This window comes from Vicugna pacos, chromosome 13, assembly GCF_048564905.1.
Source record: "Vicugna pacos chromosome 13, VicPac4, whole genome shotgun sequence".
NCBI lineage: Eukaryota > Metazoa > Chordata > Mammalia > Artiodactyla > Camelidae > Vicugna > Vicugna pacos.
The window spans coordinates 33,392,128-33,419,774 of NC_132999.1; the positions used below are offsets into that span (position 1 = coordinate 33,392,128).

A 27,647-nucleotide genomic window follows, 5' to 3' on the forward strand; every position below is an offset into this window, starting at 1 on the left:
TGTGAAGTCCAATAGCCATAGCAATTCCATGATGTCCTGTAATGACATAAATATATATATAAATGACATAAATATATATAAACATAAAATATATATAAACAAAGAATAGCACAGTATATATTCAGTCTATTTAAACTGGCCTGCAGTCTAACAATAATTCAGATTTGCTTTGGATAATTACCTCTTATTACCCCACCTATAAAACTGTGCCTTCCTTGTTCTGTGCTTGTCATGTCCTTCCATTTCCCCATGCCATCTAGTACAAAACTTAATGTGTAGTAGCTCTTCAGTATCGCATTTATAGATTTTATTGCAACAAGTTTATTCTCTTTCTAATTTAATAAATCATTCCCTTAATCTCTATGTATGTACAGCAATGTGTTGCTCACTTATTAACACTGTCAGTTGTCAGTACACCTGGGCCAATACTATATGGGCAGCCTTTTAATTAACTTTCACACTCATTATGCTTTAGCTTTTTTTTTATGATAATGTACCATATGCAAATGAGGAAAATCAGTCTAAAAGATTTTAAATGGCAAAACTGGGGCCAGATCTTCAAAGCCAATGCTTGTTACACTATACCATAATCCAAAAAAAATTTTTAATGTCTAAGGAATAAGCCATTTATAAGGCTGAGTCATTCCAGTCCAAAAATGAAGTCAGTAATTACTTTCCATTCAATTCAGAAATTATCTACTCTATGAAGAGATTTAATATATATCCTACTTAGAAGTCCAGTGGTAGTAAAATGTTTAGTTGAAGTCTTTTTGGTATTTGAGTTATTATTAAGCAAAAAAGAAGGCATTTATCTTATTGTTGTTATTCAAAAAATTAGCATCTGCTTCAACTCTCCTCTTGCCCTTTCCTCTCTTCCTTTTAACAGACTTTATTTTTAAGAAGATTTTTAGATTAACAGGAAAGTTGGGAACATAATACAGAGTCCCCTTATACCCCACACAGAGTTTCTCCTATTAGTACATCTTATATTTAGTATGGTGTATTTGTTATAATTAACTATCTAATACTGGTACATCATTATTAGTTAAAGTCCATGGTTTATTCAGATTTTCTTAGTTTTTAACCTAGAATCATTTTTCTATTCCATGATCCCAACCGTGATACCACATTAGATTTCGTTATCATATCACTTTAGGCTCTTAGCCACTTTCTCAGGCTCTGCTTGCTTTGATAACCTTGACAGTTTGGAGAAGTACAGGTCAGGTATCTAATAGGATTCTCCACTATTAGAATGTGTCTGATGTTTCTCTCAGGATAAGTCTGGGTTTATAGGTTATTGGAAGGAAGACCACAGAGGGAAAGTGCCATTTTCATCACAGCGTATCTGTCAAGTATACATATTCTCAGCATGACTATTGATGTTGGCCTTGATCACCTGGCTGAAGTACTGTTGGTCAGTTTCCTCCATGATGAGGTTACTCTTTCCCCTACTCCTTTATGTCCTGTGCACTTTGAAAGGATGTTACTATGCCCAGCCCACATCTAAGGAGTAGAGAATTATGTGTTATGCTTGCCCCTTCTTTTTTGTCTAATTCATATCATCTTACACTTCTCTGTCACATATTTTAAAGCAGTTCTAAAAAAAATCATGAGGGGCTCACACAAAATCTTTTTCTTTTACATCCTAAATTCAATCTGTAATCAAATCCTATTGAGTCTACCTTCAAATACATATACAGAATCCAACAACCTCTCACCACCTCCATTGCTACCATTCTGGTTCAAGCCATCCATCTCTCCCTTAGGTTATTGCAGCAGCCTTCTAACTGGTCTTCTTCCTTCTGCCTTTGCCCCCTACAGTTTATTCTCTGTGTGGCAACCATGGTGATCCTTTTAAAACCTAAAATCTTTTCAGTCCCCTATTTAAAAACTTCCAATTAACAGCCTATCTAACTCAAGCGTGTAGCTAAGTCCTTGTAAGGCCCTGTGTGATCTACCAACACCTCCTACCCCTTCAACTGTTGATATTCTCCTCACTCACTCTGCTCAGCACATACTGGCCTCCTGCTCTTCCTTGAAGATGCCAGGGAGCTCCCACCCCAGGGCCTTTGCACATAATGTAACCCATGGCAGTCATCAAAGGATGCCACTTGACTCTCTTTCCAGAAAGAACTTGCCAGTTATCTGCGAAGAGTACACTTGACTGACAGCTTCTTGTGGCTTTCAGGATCTGCCTTAGCTTTGGTGCTTGCTCTTTATGGGAAGCCCCAGGCAATGACTGAGCACAGCAAGGGTTCTAGCCATTTCTGCCTAATGTGGAACTCCTCTAATGGGCAACCTTTGCTCCAGAGTTCTCTGCTGGGTCAGTTACACTCTGCCAGACATGCATAGCTTTCTGAGGATCTTCCTAGTCTCACATTGGAGCTGAGGAACTCAGTCATTCCCCTTAAAATGTGTGCCCTAGATTCTAGGAATTTTTTTCCAGGAAAGCAGAGAATGACAATCTGTACAGTATATATTTTTTGGCTAGTTTGATACATTTTTCAGGATAGTGTTTTCATTCTCTCAAAAGAGTGGACACCTTTTCAGAAGACAGCCTATAATTGCAGCTCAGACTTCAAAATACTCCCATAATGTTAAGGAGATTAACAAAAGTCTAGAGGAAAGGAAGTGACGTTTCGAATCCAGACTCTATACTAACTAGCTGTGTGATCTTTTACATTTCCTCACTTGCTAAATAGGGATAGTAATAACTACTTTGGCTGTTAGGACAATTACATAAGATAATGGCAGAGAAGGCTTAATTACCAGTAACAGTTGTGGAAATAATTATAAATCATCACACTAATATTAATATCATATTCTGTATATGTTATATATATTATCTATATGTATAATATCAATACCGTAATAATACCAGTATTTGTGGAGATAAATGTGAATGGCTTATAAATTTAAGTCACGTTCTTTTCTGCTCAACAGGAAGGAATTTTTTTAATTTTATGTTATTGAGAGGAGAGGACGCTTCTTACGAGAGAAACTGGAAGAAATATAACTTCCCTTCTCCTTTTGACAGTTCAACCAGTGTTTGGTTCGCTTCTAGTCGTCTAGCGACGATCACGTCAGGGAGCACTTCCGGCTTCTTCTGCCATCTTCTCACCAGCTAGGCTGGGCTTCTCATTGCGCGTGCGCAAGGCCCGCCCCACCCCGGAACTCAACCGTTGACGAAATTGAAGCGTTTAAATCCTCCGGAACCCGATCCTAGAGAGCCGGTGGCGCTTTTATTTCTCCACGGAGGCTTGGGATTGGTCGGGCTCGGGACATACGGGGCACTGATTGGCTGGCGCGCCAGGGCGTCTCGGCTACTGTGCATGACACCTCCTTCCCCCGCCCCTACTCCCTGACGGGTTGGATTTCTGACCAGTTAGCAGGCGTGGCGCGGGCTTCGGTTTCACGAGCTTGTGTTTGCCGCCTTGGTTCCCGCGACCCCAACGTCTCAGAGGCGGGGCGGAGTTGGCCGAGGCGCTGCTTGGAGCTGACCTCTGTTCCTGCCCAACAAACCAGCCTTGGCTCCGCGGAGATTGCGGTGAGTGGGTCTTTGTGCTTCGGTTCCCCTGAGGGGCTGCAGCCGGGCCTTGAGAAGGGGGTTGAACTACACTCGGGGCCCTGTGGTGGGTTCTGCCCTCCAGGACCCTGGACTGATGACTTGAAGGGAAACTAGTAGGAGAAATTAATTAAGCGGACCACGAATTCCTTGGGAATCATTTGAAATAGTTATGGGAACGAGGTTTGCAGTCGATAACGCGCCATTTAAAGTTTTTACTGTGAAAATTTCTTGACTGAAATTTCTCGGACAGCTACGTAGTACCGGATTAGTTAACTTTTGAAGTTTGTTGTCTGTGGGAAGTAAGGTAAAAACAACAAAGTGTGAAAATGCTGTGTGTGTGAACACAGGCAGTAGTAACATCACCATGGTGTCTAAGAGATGGAGAGGAAGTGACATTAGGGTTGGTTTGTGAAGGATGATGGGGGGTTACCAGAGCATTCCAAGTAAAGGGGACAGCCTGTGTGCCAAGATTCTCAAAATCGGAAACTGCAAGTAGTTCACTTTGATCGTGATGTAGGATGAGTGAATAAGGGATAAAGTTGGAATAATAGGATGGGGCCAGATTATTCCGTATAGAAAAGAAGTAGAGCCATCAACTCTAAGGAGGAAAGTAACTTGATCAGATTTACATAGAAATGCCTTTCTAGCAGCAGTGTGGAGACATTTCAGTAAATCTGGTGAGAGCTGATGAAGTGAGTAACTAAGGTAATGGAGATGGGAAGACAGAATTTATATGAGGGAGGAGGGAGAAAGGAGAAATAAGGATGATTTGGTGGTTTCCATTTGATACACAATGATGCCATTATCCACGGACAATATGTTTTGCTAGGTATAAGTCTTACGTGGTTTTTGGTTTCACTAGTTTTAATTGCTTGTGTGTTACTGTCAAAATAAACTGTCTCATGTGTATTTTCTTAAGTGAGAAATAGATCAACATTATCTTTTTACCCTAATGCATAAAGGAAGAAGAGACGAATAGAGTTTTAAGACTTGTTTAATGAAGAAAAAAGGCACTTTACTACTTCCTAGAGTTACAGCTATCAATCTGAATATTGTCATCCATGACAACCAAATAGTGTAGAAGGGCTTTAGAGTTTAAAACATACATTCCATAGAAGCTGCATGAAGTCTGGATACTTCCAAGAGGGGCTTTTTAGTCAGCTTACAAGGCACTTTCAATAGGGTTTTGTTCTTGTAAATATTTCCAACTTCTGACTTTAAGTAAAAAATTCTTCTAAATGACTTCTGCACCAACATGAATAATTCTTTCCTTCCTTATCCTACTTCAATTCTTTTTTTGTGTGTGTTAGAAATGAAATAGAATGTACAAGCCCTAAAGCTTAACTCTAAGACTTAATAAAAACATAGGAAACGCTGAACTGTAAAGAGGGACTTTGAGGTCTGTATTTTGCTTAGATAATATTTAGATGGAGATATACAGTGGGCAATTAGAACTATGGGCTTGAAACTCAGAATAGAGGTGGAAACTGGAAGTTTGCTGTATACAGATAGGTGTGGAAGCAATGAGAGTCGATGAGCTTACCCAGAGAGGGCATGTGGAGCCAAAAAAAAGACTATTGACTTTGCACTGATACAAGTCAGTTTATGGGGATGCAGTATTTGTCTTCCACTTCCACAAGATTGAAGATTTGCTGACTTTATTATAGATTTGATAAATATCTAGCCCAAGTTGTTCCTATTTGTTGCTTTGTGGTTTTCTGAATATTATGAGGCTTTTGGTCCTAGTTTCATATATTAAATCTTACCTGTGCTATCTAGCTTACTAAGTTAATACAATGATCTGGGGGCAGAATATGTGCTTTCCTTAATGAATTGATATATTGGTGGGTTTTGCTGCCTAGCATAAATACTAACATTAATTTATAGGTCAAATGACTATAAAGTATGAAAATGATTAGAATCTACAAGCATTTTTATCTTGTTAATCTATGGATGAAGATGCTTCATTAGTAATATTCTCTTTACTTCTTTAGGATACTGAGCATGTGAAACTGAATAAAACATTTACCAACTGTCATGCAGCCTACGTATCCTCTTACAGGGCCCCAGATGAATACCAGGTATAAAAACGTTTTTACAAAATATTTTTTCACAGGTGCTCACATAACTTGGAAAGGCAGGTTGGAATAGAGGGAAAAAATAATTCCTAGAATCAGAAAATCTGGGTTCATATCCCAGCTCTACCACTTATTAGATGGGTGACCTTGATCAAATTAATTAACTTCTCTAAGCCTCAGTTTCCTCACCTGTAAATCGGGCATAGTAATCTCTAACAGAAGATTATTGTGAAGGATTAAATAATAAAATTCCTGAACCAAAGTGTCTGAGACATAGTAGGCACTCTGTAAAAGTTTCATTTCCTCCTTCCCTTATTTTAGTTTCACAGAGGGTCTTCTTATTGATAAAAGATAGTACCTGAACTTTTGAGACTAAAAATCACATGCATATTTATTTACATTTTAGACAAATGGGAAACCCTAAACACTAATTCCTTGATGGAAAAAAATTTGCATTGTATACACCAAGTTTCCCAAATGTCCCTAATCCTCTTCCCACTCATGTGGAGTAGGAAGGAGGAGCTAGCCACCTGTCTCCTAATTTTCTCAGTCTGTCAGTACTTTTGAGGACCAGGAAAATTAGTTTGTGTTATTTGGCTCTTTGGATGATTTATTGTTCTTTTTTCCCCCAGAGAAGAACAATTAATGCTGAGATGTGAATTTTTTCCTTCTAAACTAGAATTGTATGCATGAGTTACCTTTATTTGCTCTATTATTTTTCTTTGTGCCAGATGTTCTTGATGAAGACAATGGGAAACATGACCCAGAGAGGCTATCATATTCCTTTTGCTTAATTTTAGCCCTTCTGTTCCTACTGCCACCTCTTATTCTTTGGAAATTTGTCAACCTCTATTCTTCTCTTTTTAATTTTTTTATTGGGTCAAATCCATTCCTTACATTCTAGGTAAAATAACATACTCATGTGATCTAAACTGATTATTCCTGGTATATTCAACATTAGTTTTTAAAATTCATTTATTGAACTCTGGTTTTCACTAATCTATGGGCTTTAGGGCAGCAGTTTTGAATATTTCTGGCTAGAGCCCCCTTTGACTATCTGATAGGCATGAATCTCATTCTCTAAGGAAAATTACTTGTATACCTACATGCAAAATTTTGCACCCAATTTTGAGGTGTTTGGGTCTCTCTTGCCTCCAAAATCTACCTATATACCTTAGATTAAGAAAAAGACTGATAACAGCATTTATTGAAGTCTTGCTCTACCAGGTTCTATGCAGGCACTTTGCATGCATTACTCTTCTTTAAACCTCATAACAAACCCATGAGGTATAGGTACTATTATCATCCCATTCATTTTTTTTTTTTAATGAGGAAACTAGCATAGAGGATTAACATTAACCAACCCAAAGTTATACAGTTGGTAAATGGTATAGCCAGGATTTAAACCCAGAATGATTTCTACTCTATACTGCAAGGAAGTAAACATGAAGTAGTGTAGGTTGGGTTTTAAAAATGCTATAGACTACTGAGAGCAAAAAGAAATAGCTAACATTGAGCTCTTACAATCAGCCAGGAAATTTTATAAGCATTTTATGTATATTGACTCTTTTAGTATTCAATATAACTACCAGGAGATACTGATATTATCCTTTTTAACAGATGAGGAAACTGAGGCACAGAGAGCATTAAGTAACTTGATCAAGGTCACATAGCTATCAAGTTTTGAAGCCATGTTTTAGACCTAAGCAGCTGATTTCCAGGCTTTGCTCTTAACCCCTATATTATACTGCTTCTCACCAATTGGTAAATAATAAATATATTAGATATAGAGACATAGATAAATGGACAGTTGTCACTTGCTAGCTTTTTGACCTTGAACAGATTTCTTGATCCCAGACTGTGTTCTCATTTCAAAAAAGGGAGTTTAAAAAATCCTTCTTATAGATATTATCAGCTCAGATCAGACAAGGATATGAAAGCACATAGCTAAGAATGTGGTGGAGCCAGATGTTGAACCCAGACTCTAAAGCACTACATCATTCAGTTTCTAGAACTATAAGCGTTGAAATCAGCCACATTTAGATTCAAATTCCAGCTCTGCTACTTATTGCTGTATCAAGTTATAAAAGTTAATAAAGTGTTTCTGGAACAATTTTAGAAATATTGTATATGTAAAGTGCCCAGTAGGGTGCCTGGTACATAGTAGGTGATCAGTAAACTAGGGCTTATATTTTAGTTGAGAAGCTTTACCAGATGATACATGAAAGTAAGATCTGTGGTATGATGAATAATCTTTACGTTTAATAGTCTACCACCATGCAAATGCACTTCTGCAGGAAGCTCACTGTTGGAGGATTCTTGCTTTAATTACATGGGACTTGAGCTGATATTTTCTCCTAGTCCTTTCTTCCCATTGTCTCTTTCTTATTGTAGTTTTCTCATGTTACTCATTTATGTAAAATAAAACTTTGTGATGGTACCCTATATGATTTAACTTTGAAACCTTGCTTTACGTTGCATGTATCATTTTTTTTGAAGAATTATTAAGGATGTCCTTTTGATGCTTCAACAATTAAACTTATGTGATAGAGCCCAAGGTACCAAATTTGGAAACACTGGAAAGTTTTTATGCTTTTCATAATTTTTAAAGGTATTTTCTAGCAATTATCTATAAATTGGTTCAGAAGGATAGATTTTAATTTTAAATTTAAATGTAAATTCATGGCTTATACTCATTTTTCTATAAAATCTTGAAGAATTTATAGATTGACACTCCCAGTTCTTTTTCTAAAAGCTTATGTGTATATAAATTTATATATGCATAGGAAAAAAGGACAGGAAAAAGCCATACCTGAATTTTGAGCACTTATCTTGATAGAGTTACAAGTTATTTTTATTTTCTTGGTACTTTTTACAAGTATTTTTCAAGTCTTCTAAAATTACAAAAGTTATCTGAAAAGCCGTGTCATTTAGAGTTAAACTGTTTCTTATAAAATTTCTACTGTTTTCTTTTCATTGTGTTTTGATTTAAAAAAAAATTTTTTTTTTTAAGATTTTCTTCAAGCAGGATGGTGCCTTTCTGTTTTCCTCCATCAAAATGTGCACTTTGGAATCCAATGCCAATTGGAGATTTCATCTACTTACATCTCAATTACTACAGGTATGGGATGTTTTTCTTTTCAAGTCAAACCAGTATAAACAGGAGTCAAAAGAATGTGTAAGGCAAAGTTGATTACTAAGAACAATGACTAATTCTTTTTTTTTTTTAACTTCTCCATTTAGAAGCTCCCCTCAGACAAAATATTCTTTCTACTGCTTCTAAATCTGTTCCTTGTGCTTTTGAGAAGTAATCTTAATTTCACAATTAAAACATTCTACAAATCTGAATTTCTAAGTATCATAGGAATTCAAAAGAAATAAAATACAGTAAAAGCTGAAAGTTTTTCATCATGTTTCAGCATGGTGTCTTTGTAGAGCATTGAGAAGATTGAACTGATTTTGAGTGGACAGATCAAATTAGAAGGAATATAAAATAAAGTTATGGCCAGGATCATGAAAGAAAGATATAGAAGCTTAGGGTTAAAGTAATAGAAAATAGAGATCCATTGAGATTTTATGTATAAGAGAGTTTCTTGTTAAAAGCAAAGTTCTAAGAAGGATGGATCATAGTGGGGAGAGCCTAGAGTCAGCCTAGATGGGACATGGTTTTCTGTCATTAGATTTATACTGAAGTGATTTAAGACAGTATAACTGGAGTCAGACTGCCTGGAGGGTCAAATCCTGATTTTTGACTTCAGTAAAATAGCCAAGGATCAGTTTCTTATTTGTAAAATTGGGATAGTGATACTTGTTTCATATTACCCTTGTGAGGATTAAATGAGACAAAGTCTGTCAAGCAGCAGTTGACACAGTGCCAGGACACAGGCATTCAATAAATGTTAGCTCTTATAAGGGCTTAGAGCAGAGTAGCAGTATTGAGACCAAGAGGAAAGAATGAAACAAGGTGTTTTGAAGAAACAGTTTATAGCATTTGATGATCAACTGTACAGAGAAACCGAAAAGATAAAAGTCAAAAAGTATTCAAGTTCTAAACCAGCTGGGAGAGAAGGATGGCATCACTGACAAAAACAGAGTGTCTTGTGGAAATTCAATTAAGTATTTGTTAGACTTGTTCGTTCTTTTCTCCTCTTTTCTATAGTTTCTTTTATCTTTTCTCTTGTTATCTTTCTGTGCTACATTTTGAGTTATTTCTTTTGTTCTTCAACTCTTTCTCTTTAGCTGTGTTTAGTTGCCATCTAAACTGTTCATTTAGGTTTTTTAAATGTGGAAGTATACCATATATGTGAAAGATTGTTTATAATATGTATGCGCAGTTTATAGGATGATAAACATTTGTGTGCCTGTTCCCAGTTGATTTTAATAATCCATTAAGATTTTAATTGTATTTTTATTTCTACAAGTTCTTGTAGTTATTTTTCAAATTTGTCTGGTCTTCTTTGATAGTATCTTGTTCCTTGCTCATATTTTAGAGTCCATTTTATATTTCTTTAAACATTTTAGTTGTATTTATTTATATTCTGTATTCAGTAATGCTAGTGTCTGAAGTCCATAGACAATATGTAAACAAATAGATGTGATATTTCAGTCAGACTTTTATTTACAAAAACAGGAGGGCTCATAGTTTCTTGATCGCTGCTCTGGTTCATAAAATTAAGCAAACGCCTGGAGAACAACTATAACTTCAGAGTCTGTTTATTGCAGTTCTACTTTCCAGGCAGCCCTCCTTACCCCCTGCTTTTGACCCTAGGATTTCCCAACAGTGACCTTTCTGTGCATTTTAAAAGATGTGTATTATATTTTAGGTGGCATTTTATGGCAGTAGGGTTTTTTTAGGATATCAGATCCACCATGTTTGTAAAAGACTTTTGTTATTTTTCAGAAATCCAAAACTTGTGATAACTGAAAAGACTATCCGACTTGCTTGTCGTCATGCTAAGCAGAACAAAAAAAACTTGCCATGCTTTTTACTTGGTTCTCTCACAGTAGATGAAGGTAATACACTTTGAAAAATTGTTTTTATGACTATAATAGAACTTGTGTTTGTTTCAGCCAATTATTGTAATATACTTTGTGCTGATTTTATATACCAAGGTTATGAAGATGAGTAAAAGTTGATACTACTCATCACAAACTTTACTACAATCTGATTAGATGGATAAAGACATATGCAAGTCATTTTTTAAAATAAGAATATAGTATGAACAAGATGTTTTCCTGTAATCTAGGCTTGCATGGTAGATTTCACATTTCATAATTGGCATGCTATATAATAATTGCTATTTTTGTTCTTCAGATGAAGAAAGCGTGACATTGACAGTAGATCGTTTTGATCCTGGTCGAGAAGTACCTGAATGCTTAGAAAGAACCCCTACTGCTACTCTTCCGGGGGACTTTGTGATTCCATGCAAAATTCATACTCAAGGACCATGTTCAAGAGAAATAATAGTTCACAATGCAGATGACTTTGATTCAGCTTTTAAGGTGAGATTTGTTGATAACGTGATTATTCTTAATTCAGTACAAGAATCAAACTGTGTACTATGTTGTATTTTAATAAACCCATATTTAATAGGTATTCATAGTAGTTTCTGACTGAATGATTTTGACCTAAAATGCAATTAAATATAGTTTCGGAGAGCAGAAATCCTAGTAGGTAACATGAGTAGCATTCCAGAACAGGAAGCAATGTGACCAAGATAGCAAAATGTAAGATGTGTTCAGGGTGACATTAAGGGTGGAGATTTTTGCTGGATTTGTGGGCAGTCAGACTTGAATTATAGTTTGTCTAGATTTATAGAGATCCTTGTCTGCCAGACAGAGGAATTTGAACTTTGTCAAATGGGCCATGTTTTTCATTGAAGACTTCTGAAAAGAGGAGATACTGTGAAATCAGGGATAGTTAATGTGATAGGGCAGACTGACTGAAGTCAGAATAGTTAAGCCATTGCAGTAGAAGGTGTGTATTAGAGTGGGCTGTATTACCCTATAGAGTGGTGGCAGTGCGACTGGAAAGGACACAGTGAGCATGAGCAACTACAGAGGAAGAACTAACTTGACAATTTGGGATAATAAGACTTTAGATTCTCTGAGACTAAGTCAAGTACATTTATGAGTTCATTTATGTCCATTTTCACCCATGTAATAAATATTTATTGAAAGGGACATTCTCCAGTAAGAATTTATGATGCTGCTGGAACATACAGGTTGGAGAAATGTGATGGAGCTTGGTACAGTAAATTTCATTTGCTGTAATATAATTATTCATGTAACCTTTTGGTCACATGGAAGAAATAAGAGAATTGAAATGTTGCCAATCAGAAATCATTTAATTTTGTTAGTGCAAGATATATATGTGTATATGCACTAGTATGAAACAAAACCTTTAGGGATATGGACAAATTTTAAAGTTTAAAAATAACTGTATAATATTGATTTTTCAGGCTTTGCAGCACCATGTATGTAGCAAAGAATCTTTGGATTGTGGTAAACTGCTTTTCCTAAGATCTCATATCACTTCCAGAGAGAGTTTGGACAGTGTGGATTTTGACTTGGATTGGGCAGCTGTAACTCTAGCAAATACCTTTAAATGCACACCTGTGAAGCCCATCCCCATTATTCCAACAGCTCTGGCAAGGAACTTGAGCAGTAATCTGAGTATTTCTCAAGTTCAAGGTACCTATAAATATGGGTAAGTAAGAGATCTGTTCATCCACAATTTTGAATATTGGTCACATTAGTATATTTTCATGATATTCACATAATATGAAGTAATTGTTCCATCAGTTTACATGCCTGAGAGCTATGGTGGCTAGATAACCAAGGAAGGTGAAAAATAAAATTGTTAATTTTTGCTGAACATAGTTTTCTTTCAAAGAAGTGTGCCTACCACCCTAAGAAAAAAGAGTGGTAAAAATCATATTAAAATTGGTTGTATTTTGAGATTTGAAAATTTAAGGAGGTATTATTCTCTATATCATTTTGCCCTTTATATTTTGCCTAGGTTTTAGGTCATCATCTTTTTGCTTGTCCTTTTTTTTTTTTTAACTGTAACGTGGCTGATAATGAGCCTAATGGAGACTGGAGAATTATTTATAATATGCAGTTTAATTGTGAATAATGAGCACTGCAGATAAAGGAGATAACTGAATTAAAATTTATAGTACTCTCGTTTACCAAATTGTCAACCCCTTGAGGGTGAAGTTTCCTCGCATTGCTGAAGCAGCACCCTCTTCAGCTTCCTATCACCATTCTTAGTTTCTTAGGAAATGTAAGCCAAATTGCTTGCTTTCTGATCCTCAGCAGGGCTGTGTGCCTGCGTCCTTATCCGTTGTCTACTGAGCTAGGTCAGACAATGTAAGCACTCTCTGCTTTAAAGTCTAAGCAATTCACTTCTGGCTTCCTTTCCCACTGACTCCACCCAGTTCCTTTTAGGTCTCTAGGGCTGAACATGTTTGTCAAGGTACACTCAACTCCAAGTCTTGTCTTCCAAACATGCCTCTTCAAAAGAGGATAAGAAAAAGGATTTTCTTTTCAGAGGGTCCCTGCAAGAAAGTTCCCACATGCTGATCAGAGCACCTTTCTAGTTGGATTGCCACAAAGGAAAAAGTGTTGTTATATTCCAAAATTACAGAATGGTCCAAGGTGATAGTGATCAAAAAATGTTTGAATTAAGTTGAACATTTAATTCTCTTGGACTAATAAAGTGCTTCTCAATTGGGAAATAGGAATTTGTGTTAAAATTAACCAAAAAATTAATCTATTTTCCTTAGTACCCATGTCTATCTAGTGGTGAAGCATGAATTTACCATTCTTTGAATTATTCCATTGTGACCCCTTAGTATGCTAGTAATAATCCAGAATGTTTAATACTCTATCTAATTTCGTATTCCCTTTGCCCTTTTCTATGTAGAATTATTTAATTTGTGACGTTTGCCTTTTTCTTTGACTACATTCATTTGTTTACCCTAATATTTATTAGGACCCATCTGGAATAAGTATTGTGTTGGACACTGGCATTAAATAGATTATAAAAAACATATTTACTGTTCATTAAGTATATTAACATGTAAACATGATGTGGATAAACATAGTGGGGATTTATATACGGTGCAGGGAAAGCAGGAGGGTGTGTCCAAACTGCCTTGGAAACTCATGGAAAGCCTGAGCTGGTTCTTAAAGAATAAGAATTTATCAGGTGCTCAAGGCAGAAAAGCTCTCGAAGCAGGTGTGTCATTGTTGATACATAAATCTCCTGCCAACTCACGCTTAATCATCTTGTCACATGGCTTGATAAATTCATGATTTTTGTGTTCTAGGGTTATTATAGCAATAAAATAAATCCTTAGTGGTACTGTCAAGACTTTATATCATGAGTGGCATTTTTACTTTTGTGTTTTAAAGCCACAACAATAAAATTAACTCTCCATAATTGTAGTTATTCATATCCTTAAAACTTATTGTTAGTAAGAAATACAATAAAGTATAAATGCAGTATAATATCCTTTTCGGGAAAAGTGAGCTTTGGGGTTCTATCATGATGGTTCCAATATTCTTTGTTAGTGGTTGGTGGAGTATAGTACGTGGAAGGTTGAATATGCCTTACCTCATTCAGCCTCCTTCAGTGAGAAGTCACATCTGTTACAGTCTTATCAGTCACTGGATACTTGAACACTTCCAGCAACAGGAAATTCACTTCTCCCAGGAAAACCTATTTGCTTCTGAAATTATCAGCCTTGATATTAATACTTTTGATTTTAAAAGTTGACACTTTTAGAGAAAACTTTTTAAAGAAGTGTGTAATCTTAGTGATCATTTTAATAGACAGAAATGTTAGGATAGTAAATCTCTTCAGTCTCATCCTCATAATTACTGGGATCTTTTTCTCCACCTTGAACTGTTTTCTTTGTGTGCATGTGAATGTGAAAGGAATTAATCATTTGAATTATCTCCCTTGCCTAAAATATGTTTCTTCAACACTCAGATTATTGCTTTTAGGTAAAAGTATATATTTCCAATTGTTTTTACATGAATTTCTTCTATTTAGGTATCTTACCATGGATGAAACACGCAAATTGTTACTTTTGCTGGAATCTGATCCCAAGGTTTATTCTTTACCATTAGTGGGAATGTAAGTGTTGCATTATTTATGAAAACCTTTCAGCCACATATGTATTCTAATGTATATGATAAGCATGTGACTCATTTGTACTATGAATATGTAATTACTACTTGGATATAACTGATAAAGCCATAAAGGCCAGTGATGCTAAAGCTTCTTATTTTAATAACAGAATCAGTTAAAACAAGATTGTGTCCAGTCTTAGGAAGAACTCCATTACAGAAAACGAAGCTGAATTCTTCTGGTTGAAGTTGAAGCCATGGAGCCCTGTTTCTTTACCCTTCTTCACTACCCTTTGTCCTTAAGGCTACTTGAAGAACCCAGGACTCAGAATAACACTGTGTAAAATTCACTGCCAGGCAATTTTGTAGAAATTCTTTTTATCATTAATGGCTTGCTTTTTAGAGTTAGTGGTTAATGACATTTAGACAGATTATTCAGGCAGAAATTTATATTTATTCAGCATTTAATGAGTGCTTACCCTATGCATAGTATTATGTTTCATACTGTGTTGGGATTTAAAGCTCCTCAAGGAATTTATAATTAAGGTTAAAGTATTCAAATATTCACACTTAGAAAGATAAATAATAAGGAAATATATGATTTACTATGAAAAAAACTATTTAGACAGTGAGCACTATTACTATTTGTAAGAGAGATGATAGGGCACGTTTTCTTAGAGAAGGCAAACTTGAGCTGGACCTTTAAGTGTGTAGATGATAGAAGAGGGGATTGATGGGGAAGGGAACCCACGTGTGGGAATGAATGGTATGTACAGAGTTAAAAAATGAGACTGCACAAATGAACTGTGGACCATGAAGTCTACTTACAATCTATTTGCTATGGTCCTGGTAGTGACTGTGTGTTACTGCTGCTAAGTGAGTATCTACTAAGAGCTTTCTGTGTTTCACGCTACTTGTTTATGTTATAGAATGTAATCTCAATAACTATAGTTTTAGGCTGCTACCTTCATTCTCCCCTAATTCAACCTATTCTTTCAAGTATGGACTAATTGATTCCAGTTGATTTCTCTTTTCACCTCTGTTAACTATTTTCTCTCCCACCATTTTACCATCATTTCAGGTGGAAGAGGATGGAAAGTAGCTCTCAATCTGTGTCTGTCTATAGTTGTAGCTGTATTTCTGTTCTCCCTCTTATCAGCATGGTTTAATGTTCATAGATTTCTTACTAATGAGCCCTTCAGTTTATTCCTGGTGAATGCCAAGAATCCCTGCCATGTTACCGTTTTAAGTACTGATTTATAAACGACTATAGTTTTTAATTTCTGTTTTTTGTTTTAGTTGGCTGTCTGGTATTATACATATCTACAGTCCTCAGGTATGGGCTTGCTGCTTGCGATACATGTTCAGTTCTTCTATTCAAGAAAGGCAAGTGATTTTTTTCACTAGGGTTTTATTTTTATCTTTTCCTCCATTCATATTTTGTTGGTCTCATTTAAAATTCGTGCAATGCCTTAATATCTACAAACTAGAAGAACAAGCACACTAAGGAAAACAAACTATATTAAATGGGAATTAAACTGGAGAAAAAAGGTGACGTGCTGTACTTGGAGATATGAAGGAGCTCACTTGCCTTACAGCAGTACTGTAACACAAAAGATACACTTATTAGGAGTGGGGAAAAAAACCTAGAGATAATCTACTCTAGCATCCTATTCTATAAAAAAAGAGATTAATTTTCAGTGAAGTGACTGAAAGTGAGTTTGAATTTGTTATCTTACAAGTGTTTTCTTAAGTTATACAGTGTTACATTGATAATACCATAAGAAACACTTACAATGAGATGTTTAATGTTCTTCTTGGAACTAAAGCCACAAGCATTGGAACTAATAGGGAAATTTTATTTCTACCTTAACTCCTCATTTAATTTTGTTATTTTGTACATGATACTACTCTTTGCCTCTTTCATTCTTTATTAAATGAAAATTCCAGAGTCTGTTTCAGTTTGCCTTGGTGACTCTAATACACTTTCTACAAAAAAAAAAAAAACTATTGAAAAGGCAGTCTAAGTACATGGCAATAAATCAGACATACATAAAGACACATAATATGTATATCCATATATGACATTGTGCTGTACACCAGAAATTGATACAACATTGTAAACTGACTATATACCTCAATTAAAAAAAATAAAGATACAAAATAAACATAAGTCTCTTCCACCCCATTTCCCCAGACCTTTTTCCTGGAGACAGTCACTGTTAAAGGGAGTATCTTGTGCTTCCTTCCTGAAATACCAATGCATAGACAAATGGCACCCTCCTCTACCCTGTAAAAATGAAATCACAAGTGGGAACATACTGTTCTCCCTTTTCTCTGTTGCTTTTTTCTTTATATCATTATACCTTGGAGATCATTACTAAATCTTGGCACCTACAGGTTTAATACACATATTTTATAACTGAAGAGTAAAATATACGATATTTTAAAAACTTTTGTTTGCAGACAACTTTGTGTATACATCTTTGTGTGCATTTGCTAGTATGTTTGTAGAATAAATTTCTAAAAGTGGTTTTTCTGGGTCAAAAAGTATGTAATTTTAAATTTGGTAGATGTTGCTAATTTCCCCTTCAAAGATTACCAATTTATACAGTGTGTATTTAGCATGCCTGAGGTCCTAGGTTCGATCTCCAGTGCCTCTATTAAAAATGAATGAATAAATAAATAAATAAATAATAAAACCTAATTAACCCCCCCCCCAAAAAGACAAAACAAACAAACAAATACAAAATTAGAGAATTCAGTAAGGTAGCTGCAAAGTTATTATGTAGAAATTCATTGGTTTTAGATTCCACATATAAGTGATATCATTTGATATTTTTCTTTCTCTTTCTGGCTTACTTCACTATATGACTGAAGTATTACGCTGTGTACCAGAAGTTGACACAACATTGTAAACTGATTATACTTCAATAAAAACATATATATATATATATATATATATATATAAAATTTGTTGCTTTATACATGCAACTACCAGCTAGAAGATACAGTTCAAGAAAAGGCCTCATTAAAAACAAAACAAATTTTAAAAGACTACCAGTTTTTAATCTTTCCAGCAGTTTTTAGAGTACCTGTTTTCTCCATCCCCTCACTAACACTGTGGAACAAATGTTAGTGATGTAGCAAGTACACATGCAATGTACCAAGCACTATTCATGACACTGGGAGTAAGCAGTAAACAAAATAAAGACTCCACAGAGATAGGCAATAAACAAAAAATAAGTAAAAAAGTAAAATAAATAGTATTTTACAAAGTGATGATTGCTGTGGAGAAAAATAAACAGAGGAGGTGGATATTGTGTGTCGATGGTAGTGGCAGGTAGGGTTGCAGTTTTAAATAGGGCAGTCAGGCAGGCAAAGACTTGAGGTGAGGGATTAAGCTACATTGCTGTCTAGGGCAGTGTCCCAGGCAGAGGATAATTAAGTGCAAACGCTGTGGGTGAAAGATCATCTTTCATCTTCAAGGAACAGCAAGGAGGCCAGTGTGGCTGGAAGGGAGTGAGGGAAGGGGAGAACAGCAAGACCTCAGAGAGGTAACAGGAAGGCCATCATTAGACTTTCAATCTTTGCAAATCCGGTAGATGAAAACTGACCTTTTTCAATGTTTTATAACTTCATCTTTTGGGAACTTCCAAATGAGAGACTTCCATGTCTTATTATTCTACTGAATCATGTGTCTTTTTTACATTGCTTTGTAATAGCTCTCTTTCTCTTTCTCATTCTCTGTATATTTACACAGATATTTATAATATATAAAGTATATAGAAAAATACATATTTATAAAAATACCTGTGTTATATGCTGCAAGGATTTTATATATGTACATATATATTATAAAAATGTGCTTGTGTGTATATATGTATATGTATAGATATATGGCAAAAATTTGTTTCCCTCAGATTGTCATTTCATTTAACTTCGCTTAATATTTTTCCCCAAGCAGGCTCTTTTAAATTCCAATTTATCAATCTGTTTTTTTCTGTCTTGCTTAGAAAGGATTTTTATGAAATGAAAATCTCTTACGTTTTCTTCAGACATTTTTACAGTTCTCCTTTTTACATTTTATTTTAACTATGAAGTACAATTTTATTTGCAATAAAAGAAATCAAATATTCATTTTAGCATACAGTTAGCTTTATTATCAATGACTGGTCTTACTTTAATTACTTATTGATAGTAAACGCTTGATACTAACTTATTGATAGTAAAAGTTAGTTTTGAAGCTCTCTGTGTGTTACTCTGAAGCATTAGGCAGTTTCTTTGATACCTGAACTCTTTAATTTCTGCCAACCCTTTGAACCAGAGAGACATCAGCACCACGTGGCATTACCAGCTTAGGTTTATACTTTACAGTGTTCTGAGCAGTGATCTTGTCTGACTCTAGAGAGGAATTGAGCAAGAATAGGCATTCTGCCTTCTAAACCTCCACTGCTTTGTTCTATTAGTAGTGTAACATATCCCCCAATTATTTTTGATTCAACATTTTACAAAGTAGAGACAACTACTAAAAGTATTTTTAAATAGTTGGATTTGGTGTATATTTTAAGGGCTCTTGATGACTTTACAAATATTTGTTGAGTCATGTAGTGAATAATAAAATGAATGTTCATTTCATCATTGTTTATAATAGTAAAATATTGTAAATTGTTGAAATACCCATTTTTATAAGTCTAAGTGAATCAATATTAGCACATCTATAAATTATACTGGTTAGTCACTGAAAAAGAGTAAGGAGGTCTGAAGTATAATATAGAATAGTGACATGGAAAGAAATCCAAGATAGCCAAATAAGAAATACCAAACAGAAATAATATATATAGTATGGCCCTATAAAATGGCCCTGTATAAAATGTTTGCATATGCCTAGGGGAAAATTCTGGAAGTATATACACTAAACTGGAGAGTGGGATGGGGTAGTCTTCATTTTCTATTTTATACATTCCTGTTTTTGTTTGAAGTATTATATATACAAGGAATATGTATTGCATAATAAAATGTATTTTAAAAATTTAAAAAATCAGTAACATTAAAAATAAGCATAAGCTTGCTCCCCAGTTTTCCTCTAAAAATTGGGTTGTTTAGTTAGTCTGTTAACTAGACCAAGAGACTCACATAGAATTCTTTGAGTGTGTTGTTGTTATTGTCAGTAAATTTTCATTAAATGGCATTTTTTTTATCCAGGGTTTTTTCAGAATCTGGAAATTTCATTATAGTTCTCTACTCTGTGACACATAAGGATCCTGAGTTTTATGAATGCCTCCCTTGTGATGGCCGGTTACCTGACCTTCGATTCCAGCTACTAACCAGTAAGGAAACATTACATCTTTTCAAAGTAAGTGATTTGATTAACTAGCACATTAATGACCATCTGGTTACCTGTTGGCCTTTTAAACCCAATGATCTTTACCCTTAAAGACAGTAACTTAAACTATGAGGCTTTGTTTATTTATAATCAATCTTATTGAATATCAACTTCATTTATGGTTAATTTTGTTTTGTAAAATTTAGGCCATATCTCCAGAACCAAAGTCTAATACAGGATCAAAGGTTGTCCACAGAATAACTTTCCCATGTTTTTCTAAAACTTTTGAAGAATATATCAAGAACTTATATGTTAAATTGTTAGCATATTAACAATTAAAATGTTATATCATTTTATGATATTGAGAGTCAATCTGTGACTTAGTGTTTTCTTTGCTCTCTGTTATTTTTTAAGTGTGTGGATATAACAAATGGTTTCTCATACTTTAAAGTCAGTGACTATAATATATAACCTTAGGAATAAGAATAGTTTGTTGCTATATCTAATAAAATACATAAAAATACATCTAGGTAGATAGTCACAGAAAAAGTAGATCTTTGAAACCATGTCATTATGTAAAAACATTCTTAAGGCCACTTTTCAGTAAGACCAATAATAATTTTTAAAATTCTGTATTTTATCACAAAAATATTGAATACCTCTGAATAACCATGTGTTTCCACTCAGGTCTTATTTTGTGCCTTTAATTTCATTTATAGGTTGTATCATTTCATGAACCAAGTTTTGTATTTTTATTATAAACATAACTATCTTAAATGATGTCTAATAATTTATTTCCATTTTAGAGACATATGTCATTCACTCGTTTTATTCTTCAAATCATATCCTGAGTTTAAAGTTACTATTTTAACTACATCCCTGGTTATTGAGTAAGTTACATAGTAAAGGTAATTTAGGTTTTCATTTTCATTTATGTAGTAGGGAGATGGATAGTTTTTTTTTTTTTAAAAGGTTACATAAAATTAGAATTACCATATGATTCAGCAGTTCCACTTTTGGGTATTTATCTAGAGGAAACAAACACATAAACTCCAAAAGATAGCTGCTCCTCCATGTTAATTGCAGCATTTTTTATAATAGCCAAGACATTGAAGCAACCTAAGTGTCCATGGGTAGATGAATGGATGAAGAAAATGTGATATATATGTATAAAATGGAGTCATATTCAGCTATAAAAAGAAGGAAATCTTGCCATTTGTGACAATGTACATGGACCTTGAGGGCATTATGCTAAGCAAAATAAGTCAGAGAAACATAAATACCATGTGATCTCACTTATATGTGGAATCTAAAAAAAAAATTTAAACATTGTTGAATTCATAAACATGGAGAACAAATTGGAAGATTGGTGGTTTGCAAGAGGCACAGGGGCTTAAGGGTGGCCAAAATGGACCAAGGTGATCAAAAGGCACAAACTTCCAGTTATAAATTAATTCAATCATGAGGATGTAATGTACAGCATGGTGACTATAGTTAATAATACTATATTATCTATTTGAAATTTCTTAAATTGATGAGTGTACACTGGATCTATTGTGTATATTTCACAGTATATACAAATATCAAATCATTATGTTGTACACCTGAAAGTAATATGTCATATGTCAATTATATCTCAATTTAAAAAGTGATTTTATAAAAAAGGGGTGACAGTTGTAGAAATCAGAAGTCCCCTTCCACACAGTGTTTCATAGCTACTTTTCATCTAAATAGAATTTTCTATTGTTTAAGTCACATCTCACAGTATGACCTACTTTATTTCAGAATGTTGAACCTTCTGACAAAAATCCAGTCTATTTTGAACTGAGTACTGAAGCCCAAAATGCAGAAAGAGAGTTTTTCAACAAAGTTGCCAAGAATCTTCCAATTAAGAGGTAAAACATATTTTTATTATCAAGTATACTTTTTTTTATTATATTCATTAATTTTTGATGAGTAAATGAAGTAACTCCTCAGTTATTTCTGAGGAAACTATCTGTAAATCTTAGGTACAAGATGTCCTTGCTTTAAATTCATTCCTTCATACTCAGAAGTTGGATAATAACTTAATGAAGTGACAACTCTAATGTGGTTCTCATTTGAGTTGATTTATCACATAAGGGAACAAAAATATTTGTCAGGAAATTATCTTGCTTAAGAAGCAGCATCCTGTTTTTGTTCAGTTTGCCTTATGTTCTTCTCTTCCTGTAGTTTTAAACCTAGACCTATCAGATAAACTACTACAAAAAAATAACTCCTCTACCTAAAAAAGAAAACTTTTAAAGCAAATACACTTGGAGAATATTAAATAACGGCTTATCAATTTGGGGGTTTGTATAAACCTTTTGTGGTAAAGGAGATATTCCCTTGTATTAGGGTTCTTCAGAGAAACAGGACCAACAGGATGTATATACAAAGAGAGAGAGAGATTTGTTTTAAGGAATTGACTTATGCAGTTTTGGAGGCTTGGCAAGTCCAAAATCCACAGGGTAGGCTGGCAGGCTAAGAAAAGTTAGAGTCCAAAGGTGATCTGCTGACAGAATTCCTTCTTTGTTCTATTTCTTTGTTCTATTTCTGTTCTATTTCTTTGTTCTATTTCTGTTAAGTCTTTGTTCTATTTCTGTTAAGACCTTCAGCTGATTGGATGAGACCCATCCACATCATGGAGGATAATATGCTTTACTAGTGTCTGTTGATTTAAATGTTAATCTCATCTTAAAAATATCTTCACAGAAACATCTAGAAAAATGTTTGACCAAATATCTGGCTACTCTGATCTAGCCAAGTTGACACATAAAATTAACCCTTCACATCCCTATTTCAGCTTTCTCATCTATTCTACTATGTGCCATATAGTGTGCTAAGATATAGCATCTCCAGCATGTGAGCTGGAGATATGGTGGCATTAAATACAGGTTTAGACATGATCCCTTCCCTCGTGAAATTTATAGTTCAGTAATGGAGTATTGAATATTCTCCATGTTATTCGAGGGGCCCATTAATTTAATATTTGTGAAGCATTTAATAACCTCATTTAAAGTTACTTTGAAATGCTAGTTTATTCTTTGATTCTGTGCTTCAGAAACTATTGTTATTTTTAACTTATATAAACAACTGATTTGTCCTTTTCTTAACTTTTTGACTATAACCATAACCTGTCTTTGGGCCTCTTTAATACTACCTATTTTGTATCTTGCATGAGAAAGAAACAAGTATAAGGTTTGTTAGAGATTATGGCAATTATTGAGAAAATAGCTTGACCTTTTTTTAATAGCATTCATTCATCTGTCCTTAACTTGATTCTATAGGTAGAAGTTAACTATGATACAATTTTAAAATAAATGCCAGCTACGCCATCTATTTAAAGAAGCCGCATAACATACTTGTGAATTCATGTTATGGTATAAGACATATTTGTGTCCAAGTCCTGGTTGTAAACATCAGTATCTCATCTGTAAAATGGGAATTATGACTCTATCTGTATTAGTTTCCCATTACTGTTCTAACAAATTACCCCAAACTTGGTGACTTCAAACAATACAAATTTATTATCTCCTAATTCTGGAGGTCAGAATTTTGAAATGGGTTTGGGGGGCTAAAATCAAAGTCATAGTAAGGCTGCATTCCTTCTGGAAGCTTTACTGGTGAATCCATTTTATTCCCTTTCCCACCTTCTAGAGGCCACTTGCATTCCTTGTCTGGTGGCCCCTTGATCCGTCTTCAAAGCTAGAAGCATAGCATCTTCAGATCTCTCTTTGACCTCTGCTTCTATCCTCACATCTTCTTGGACTCTGTCCCTCTTGCCTCCATCTTATAAGGACCCCTGTGATTATATTGAGCCTACCTGGATAATCTAAAATAATTTCTGTCTCAAGATCCTTATCTTAATCACATCTGCAGACTCCCTTTTCCCTTGTATACTAACATATTCACAGGTTCTGGGAATTAGAAAGATGTCTGAGGTATACTCTCTCCATCTTTGGGAATTTTAAGTTATCCTTGAAACAGATTAATTAGGTCACCAGGAAACTATATTCTTATAGATTTGCAGAACATCTTCATTGTCTTAACTTTTAAGGCTTTATTCAAGATTTTATTGAATGTTAATGGAAGAGAAATCCAGATTAAGGGGACACTTGGAATTTCCTTAATATTGTTGAAAAACCTTGTCTATTTTCAACTCTGACCAAAGCTTTCATAAGAATCAGTCATTTTTAGATTTTAGTAAAATGTTTGTTTCTTCTAGAGAACTAGTGTTAAGTTTTTTCTTTTCTCCTTGAGTGCTAAGAAAGCTCTGAAATGGATTTTATTGCTCAGTGTCAGAAATTTTTTGTGTGAGTGTGTTTATCATAAGTAAGTATGTAGCAAATATTCCTTGCCACAAACTCAGTTGTACAAAAAAATGTTACTTTTTTCTTTTTAAAAGTACTTGTGGTATGGGGAAGGGTGTAGCTCAGTGGTAGAGTGCGTGCATGGCCCAGCTTTTCTGGTCAACTGATGCTTGAAAACTAATATAAAAATGAAATTATTTGTGGTTGTCAGATACTAAATAAAATGATCCAGATACTACCGTGGCTTATTCAGTTTCATAAAGAAGGAACAAATGAATACTAGATTGCTGAAGACTTGCTTTTTTTCCTGTTCTTTAGGGCTTCCCAGAAGTTATCGCCAGGGAAAATGCCAATAAATGATCATGACTCTGGTGTTGAAGATGAAGATGTTTCTCCAAGACCAATTCCTAGTCCTCATCCAGTGAGTCAGAAGGTATCACTGATCTTGTAAAGAACTCATCTCACCTTTATAGTTAGAAACCTAACAAGTCTCTTCATGTTAAAGCACTCAATAATATTACCTAGAACTTAAGTTTCATTCTAAGATGTATCTAGCTAGCTATAGCTCTACAGTTATGTCTATATATATATATATACAGGTATATATATTTCTCACAGGTACATATAACTATTATATGTATTAATATATATGCATATATACCTATATTGTAATAAGTACATGTAATTATTATTCCTAGAGAAAACTGAGGCACAGATTGTTTAAGTTACCTGCCCAGGATTACACAACGAGTAAGTAGTAGTAGTAAAGCTGTAGTTCAGGAGGTTTAGAATTTACTAGAGCTAGTAATTCAAGAGGGTTGGTTTCTGGTGCTTTTAACCCATGTGGACTCTACATTCTATACCATCACCAGAGCTTGACATCAGTCCTTATTACCATATTCTGAGAAGTCATTCTACTTGCTTCTGAAAAGTGCTAATAGCCTGTCATAATTGTTTTTATTGCAGCCAACCAGTGGGTTATTTTAAGATTTGTTATGCCTTATTTGGACTAATTACTTACTAGAAGAAAAAGGAATGGGCAAGATTTCTTAAAATTAGTGTTACAACTAGATTTACCACAGTATTTTGTTTACTCTTTTCTGCTCTCTTCCAACTCTTAATTTGTATCGGTAAAAAGAGTAACTGAATAATTTCACTTAGTAGACAAATGTTATGAAATGCTTATTTGAAGACGCTTTCTTATTTAAGGTGCAGAAACATTTGTTACTAGATCTGTTACTCATCCTGTGATAGTTTTTCTGCAGGGAGAGGGTAAAGAAAACTCTGTTACAAAATAGTTTCCCATACTGTGTTCTACGATCTAAGTAACACTAATCAGCGTTTCAATGAAAGGAGTGTCATCATTAAATAAGTTTGTGAGGACAAGGACTTTGTTTATTTTGCTCATGATTGCATTCCTAGTGCTAGCACATAGAATTTGCCCAGAAAATATTTGTCCCCTGTCTAAATAAAGATTAAGCACTTTTTAATAAGTAACTGGAAATAATTTGGGAAATACTAGTCTAAGGAAAATGAAGCATATATCATTCTCCTAAAAGGTACTTTCTCCTCTTTCATTTCTTTCCCATTTGTAGGTTTCTAAGATCCAGCCATCAGTTCCTGAACTTTCACTTGTGTTGGATGGCAACTTCATAGGATCAAACCCTGTGCCTAACCCATTGGAAATGGTGAATAATGAAAATCCTCCTTTGTTGATTAACCATTCTGAACACTTTGAGACATTGCAGCCCCAGCTTTATGATGAGAAACACAGCCCAGAAGCTGAAGCTGCGGAGTCTTCCTTGAGAGGGCTGCCAAGTCAGTTAAACCGGGACACTGCTCCCCTGAGACACCGCAAAGTAAGACAGCCATCTACCTGTAAGAAAGGGAACCCACATATCAAGAACACTGTTATACCATCTTCTCTTAATGGACCATCTCCTGATACATCTGAAAAGCTTCAAACAGTTTCTGCTGGAAATGTACACAAAGAAGAGTATCCTATAAGGTCCTCCACGTTTAATTCCAGGCAATCTTCTCTTGCTTCACAGTCCCACCCACACAATTTTGTTTTTTCACCTCATTCAGGAAGAGCAATGGAACTTCAGATTCCTACTCCCCCGCCACCATCTTACTATTCCACAAACGTTTGCAGTTGTTGTCAGCATCATGGCCATGTTCAATATAGTCCAATAAATTCTTGGCAAGGAATGAATACAGTAGGATCTATTCAAGACCTCCAGTCCGAAGCCCTTCAGAAACATTCATTATTTCATCTGAGTGGGTGTCCAGCTCAGTACCATAATGCATTCTATTCTTCAAGTAGTCCTATAGCCTTGAGACCTCAGGGAAACATGGGGGCTTGTTCTCCCCACAGCAGTGTAGAACCATCACCTGTGGCAAGACTGCCTTCACATGTGGACTCATGTAACCCATGGCCTTGTGCAGTATGCATGCACACACCAAAGACTGGGTCAGATGATGGAATGATGGGACTGTCTCCAGATGCGTACAGATTCATCACAGAGCAGGACAGACAGCTGAGACAACTTCAGGCACAGGTTTGCTTGCTTTCTTAGTTCTGTTAAGTTCTTGGTATTAATATGGTTTATTAAAAATAACTAGCATCTCTTCAGTAGTTACAGCTAATGGTGTAAAATTGTAGACTGTCAGAACTAGAAGGGACCTTGGTATATTGTTTTATAGAGAAGAAAAGTGAGGAGTAGAGAGAGAAAATGATTTACCCAATGACACATTGCTAGTTGGGAGTAGAACCAGGACTAGAAAGCAAGCATTCTCTTCTCTGTCTTGTGGACATCTTTTTTTTTATTTTTCAAGATTTTTATTAGTGAAGTAAAAAAATAGTGGAAAAATAGTACACTCCTGAGAATTGGGAGCAGACCAGTCCAGAGAGGAAAAATGGCCTCTGTCTTGTGGACATCTTAACCTACAACATGATTGTATTTTTCTTTCATTTTTTTGCCTCTAATGAAATGTCTATTATTTACTGAAACTTTATATACAACTAAATATGGAGCCTACACAGTAGATTCTGAGACACCTCTAGTTTGTCAACCCTATAGTATGTAAACTAATTTTTAGCCAGTGCACCTTTAGAGAATACTTCTAGAACCTCTTTTGTGTACTAAACTCCACTCATTTTATTCTGAAATGCTTCCTTTCTTCAGTCCTTTATGACAAAG

At 34.9% G+C, this 27,647-nt stretch overlaps 1 protein-coding gene across 2 annotated transcripts in view; it reads left to right on the top strand.

The window, feature by feature from the left end:
* STIL (STIL centriolar assembly protein) overlaps positions 1–27,647 on the top strand; it is a 57,474-nt gene that overhangs the window by 6,760 nt on the left and 23,067 nt on the right. For both annotated transcript variants that reach the window (XM_031684230.2, XM_031684229.2), the window contains exons 2-13: positions 3,038–3,547; positions 5,563–5,649; positions 8,660–8,767; positions 10,547–10,659; positions 10,961–11,148; positions 12,108–12,355; positions 14,711–14,794; positions 16,087–16,173; positions 19,993–20,143; positions 21,899–22,008; positions 24,763–24,877; positions 26,040–27,005. In XM_031684230.2, coding sequence (XP_031540090.2) covers positions 5,606–5,649; positions 8,660–8,767; positions 10,547–10,659; positions 10,961–11,148; positions 12,108–12,355; positions 14,711–14,794; positions 16,087–16,173; positions 19,993–20,143; positions 21,899–22,008; positions 24,763–24,877; positions 26,040–27,005 — 2,214 coding nt within the window. In that variant the 5' untranslated portion in view covers positions 3,038–3,547; positions 5,563–5,605. The remainder of the gene's footprint in view (positions 1–3,037; positions 3,548–5,562; positions 5,650–8,659; positions 8,768–10,546; positions 10,660–10,960; positions 11,149–12,107; positions 12,356–14,710; positions 14,795–16,086; positions 16,174–19,992; positions 20,144–21,898; positions 22,009–24,762; positions 24,878–26,039; positions 27,006–27,647) is intronic.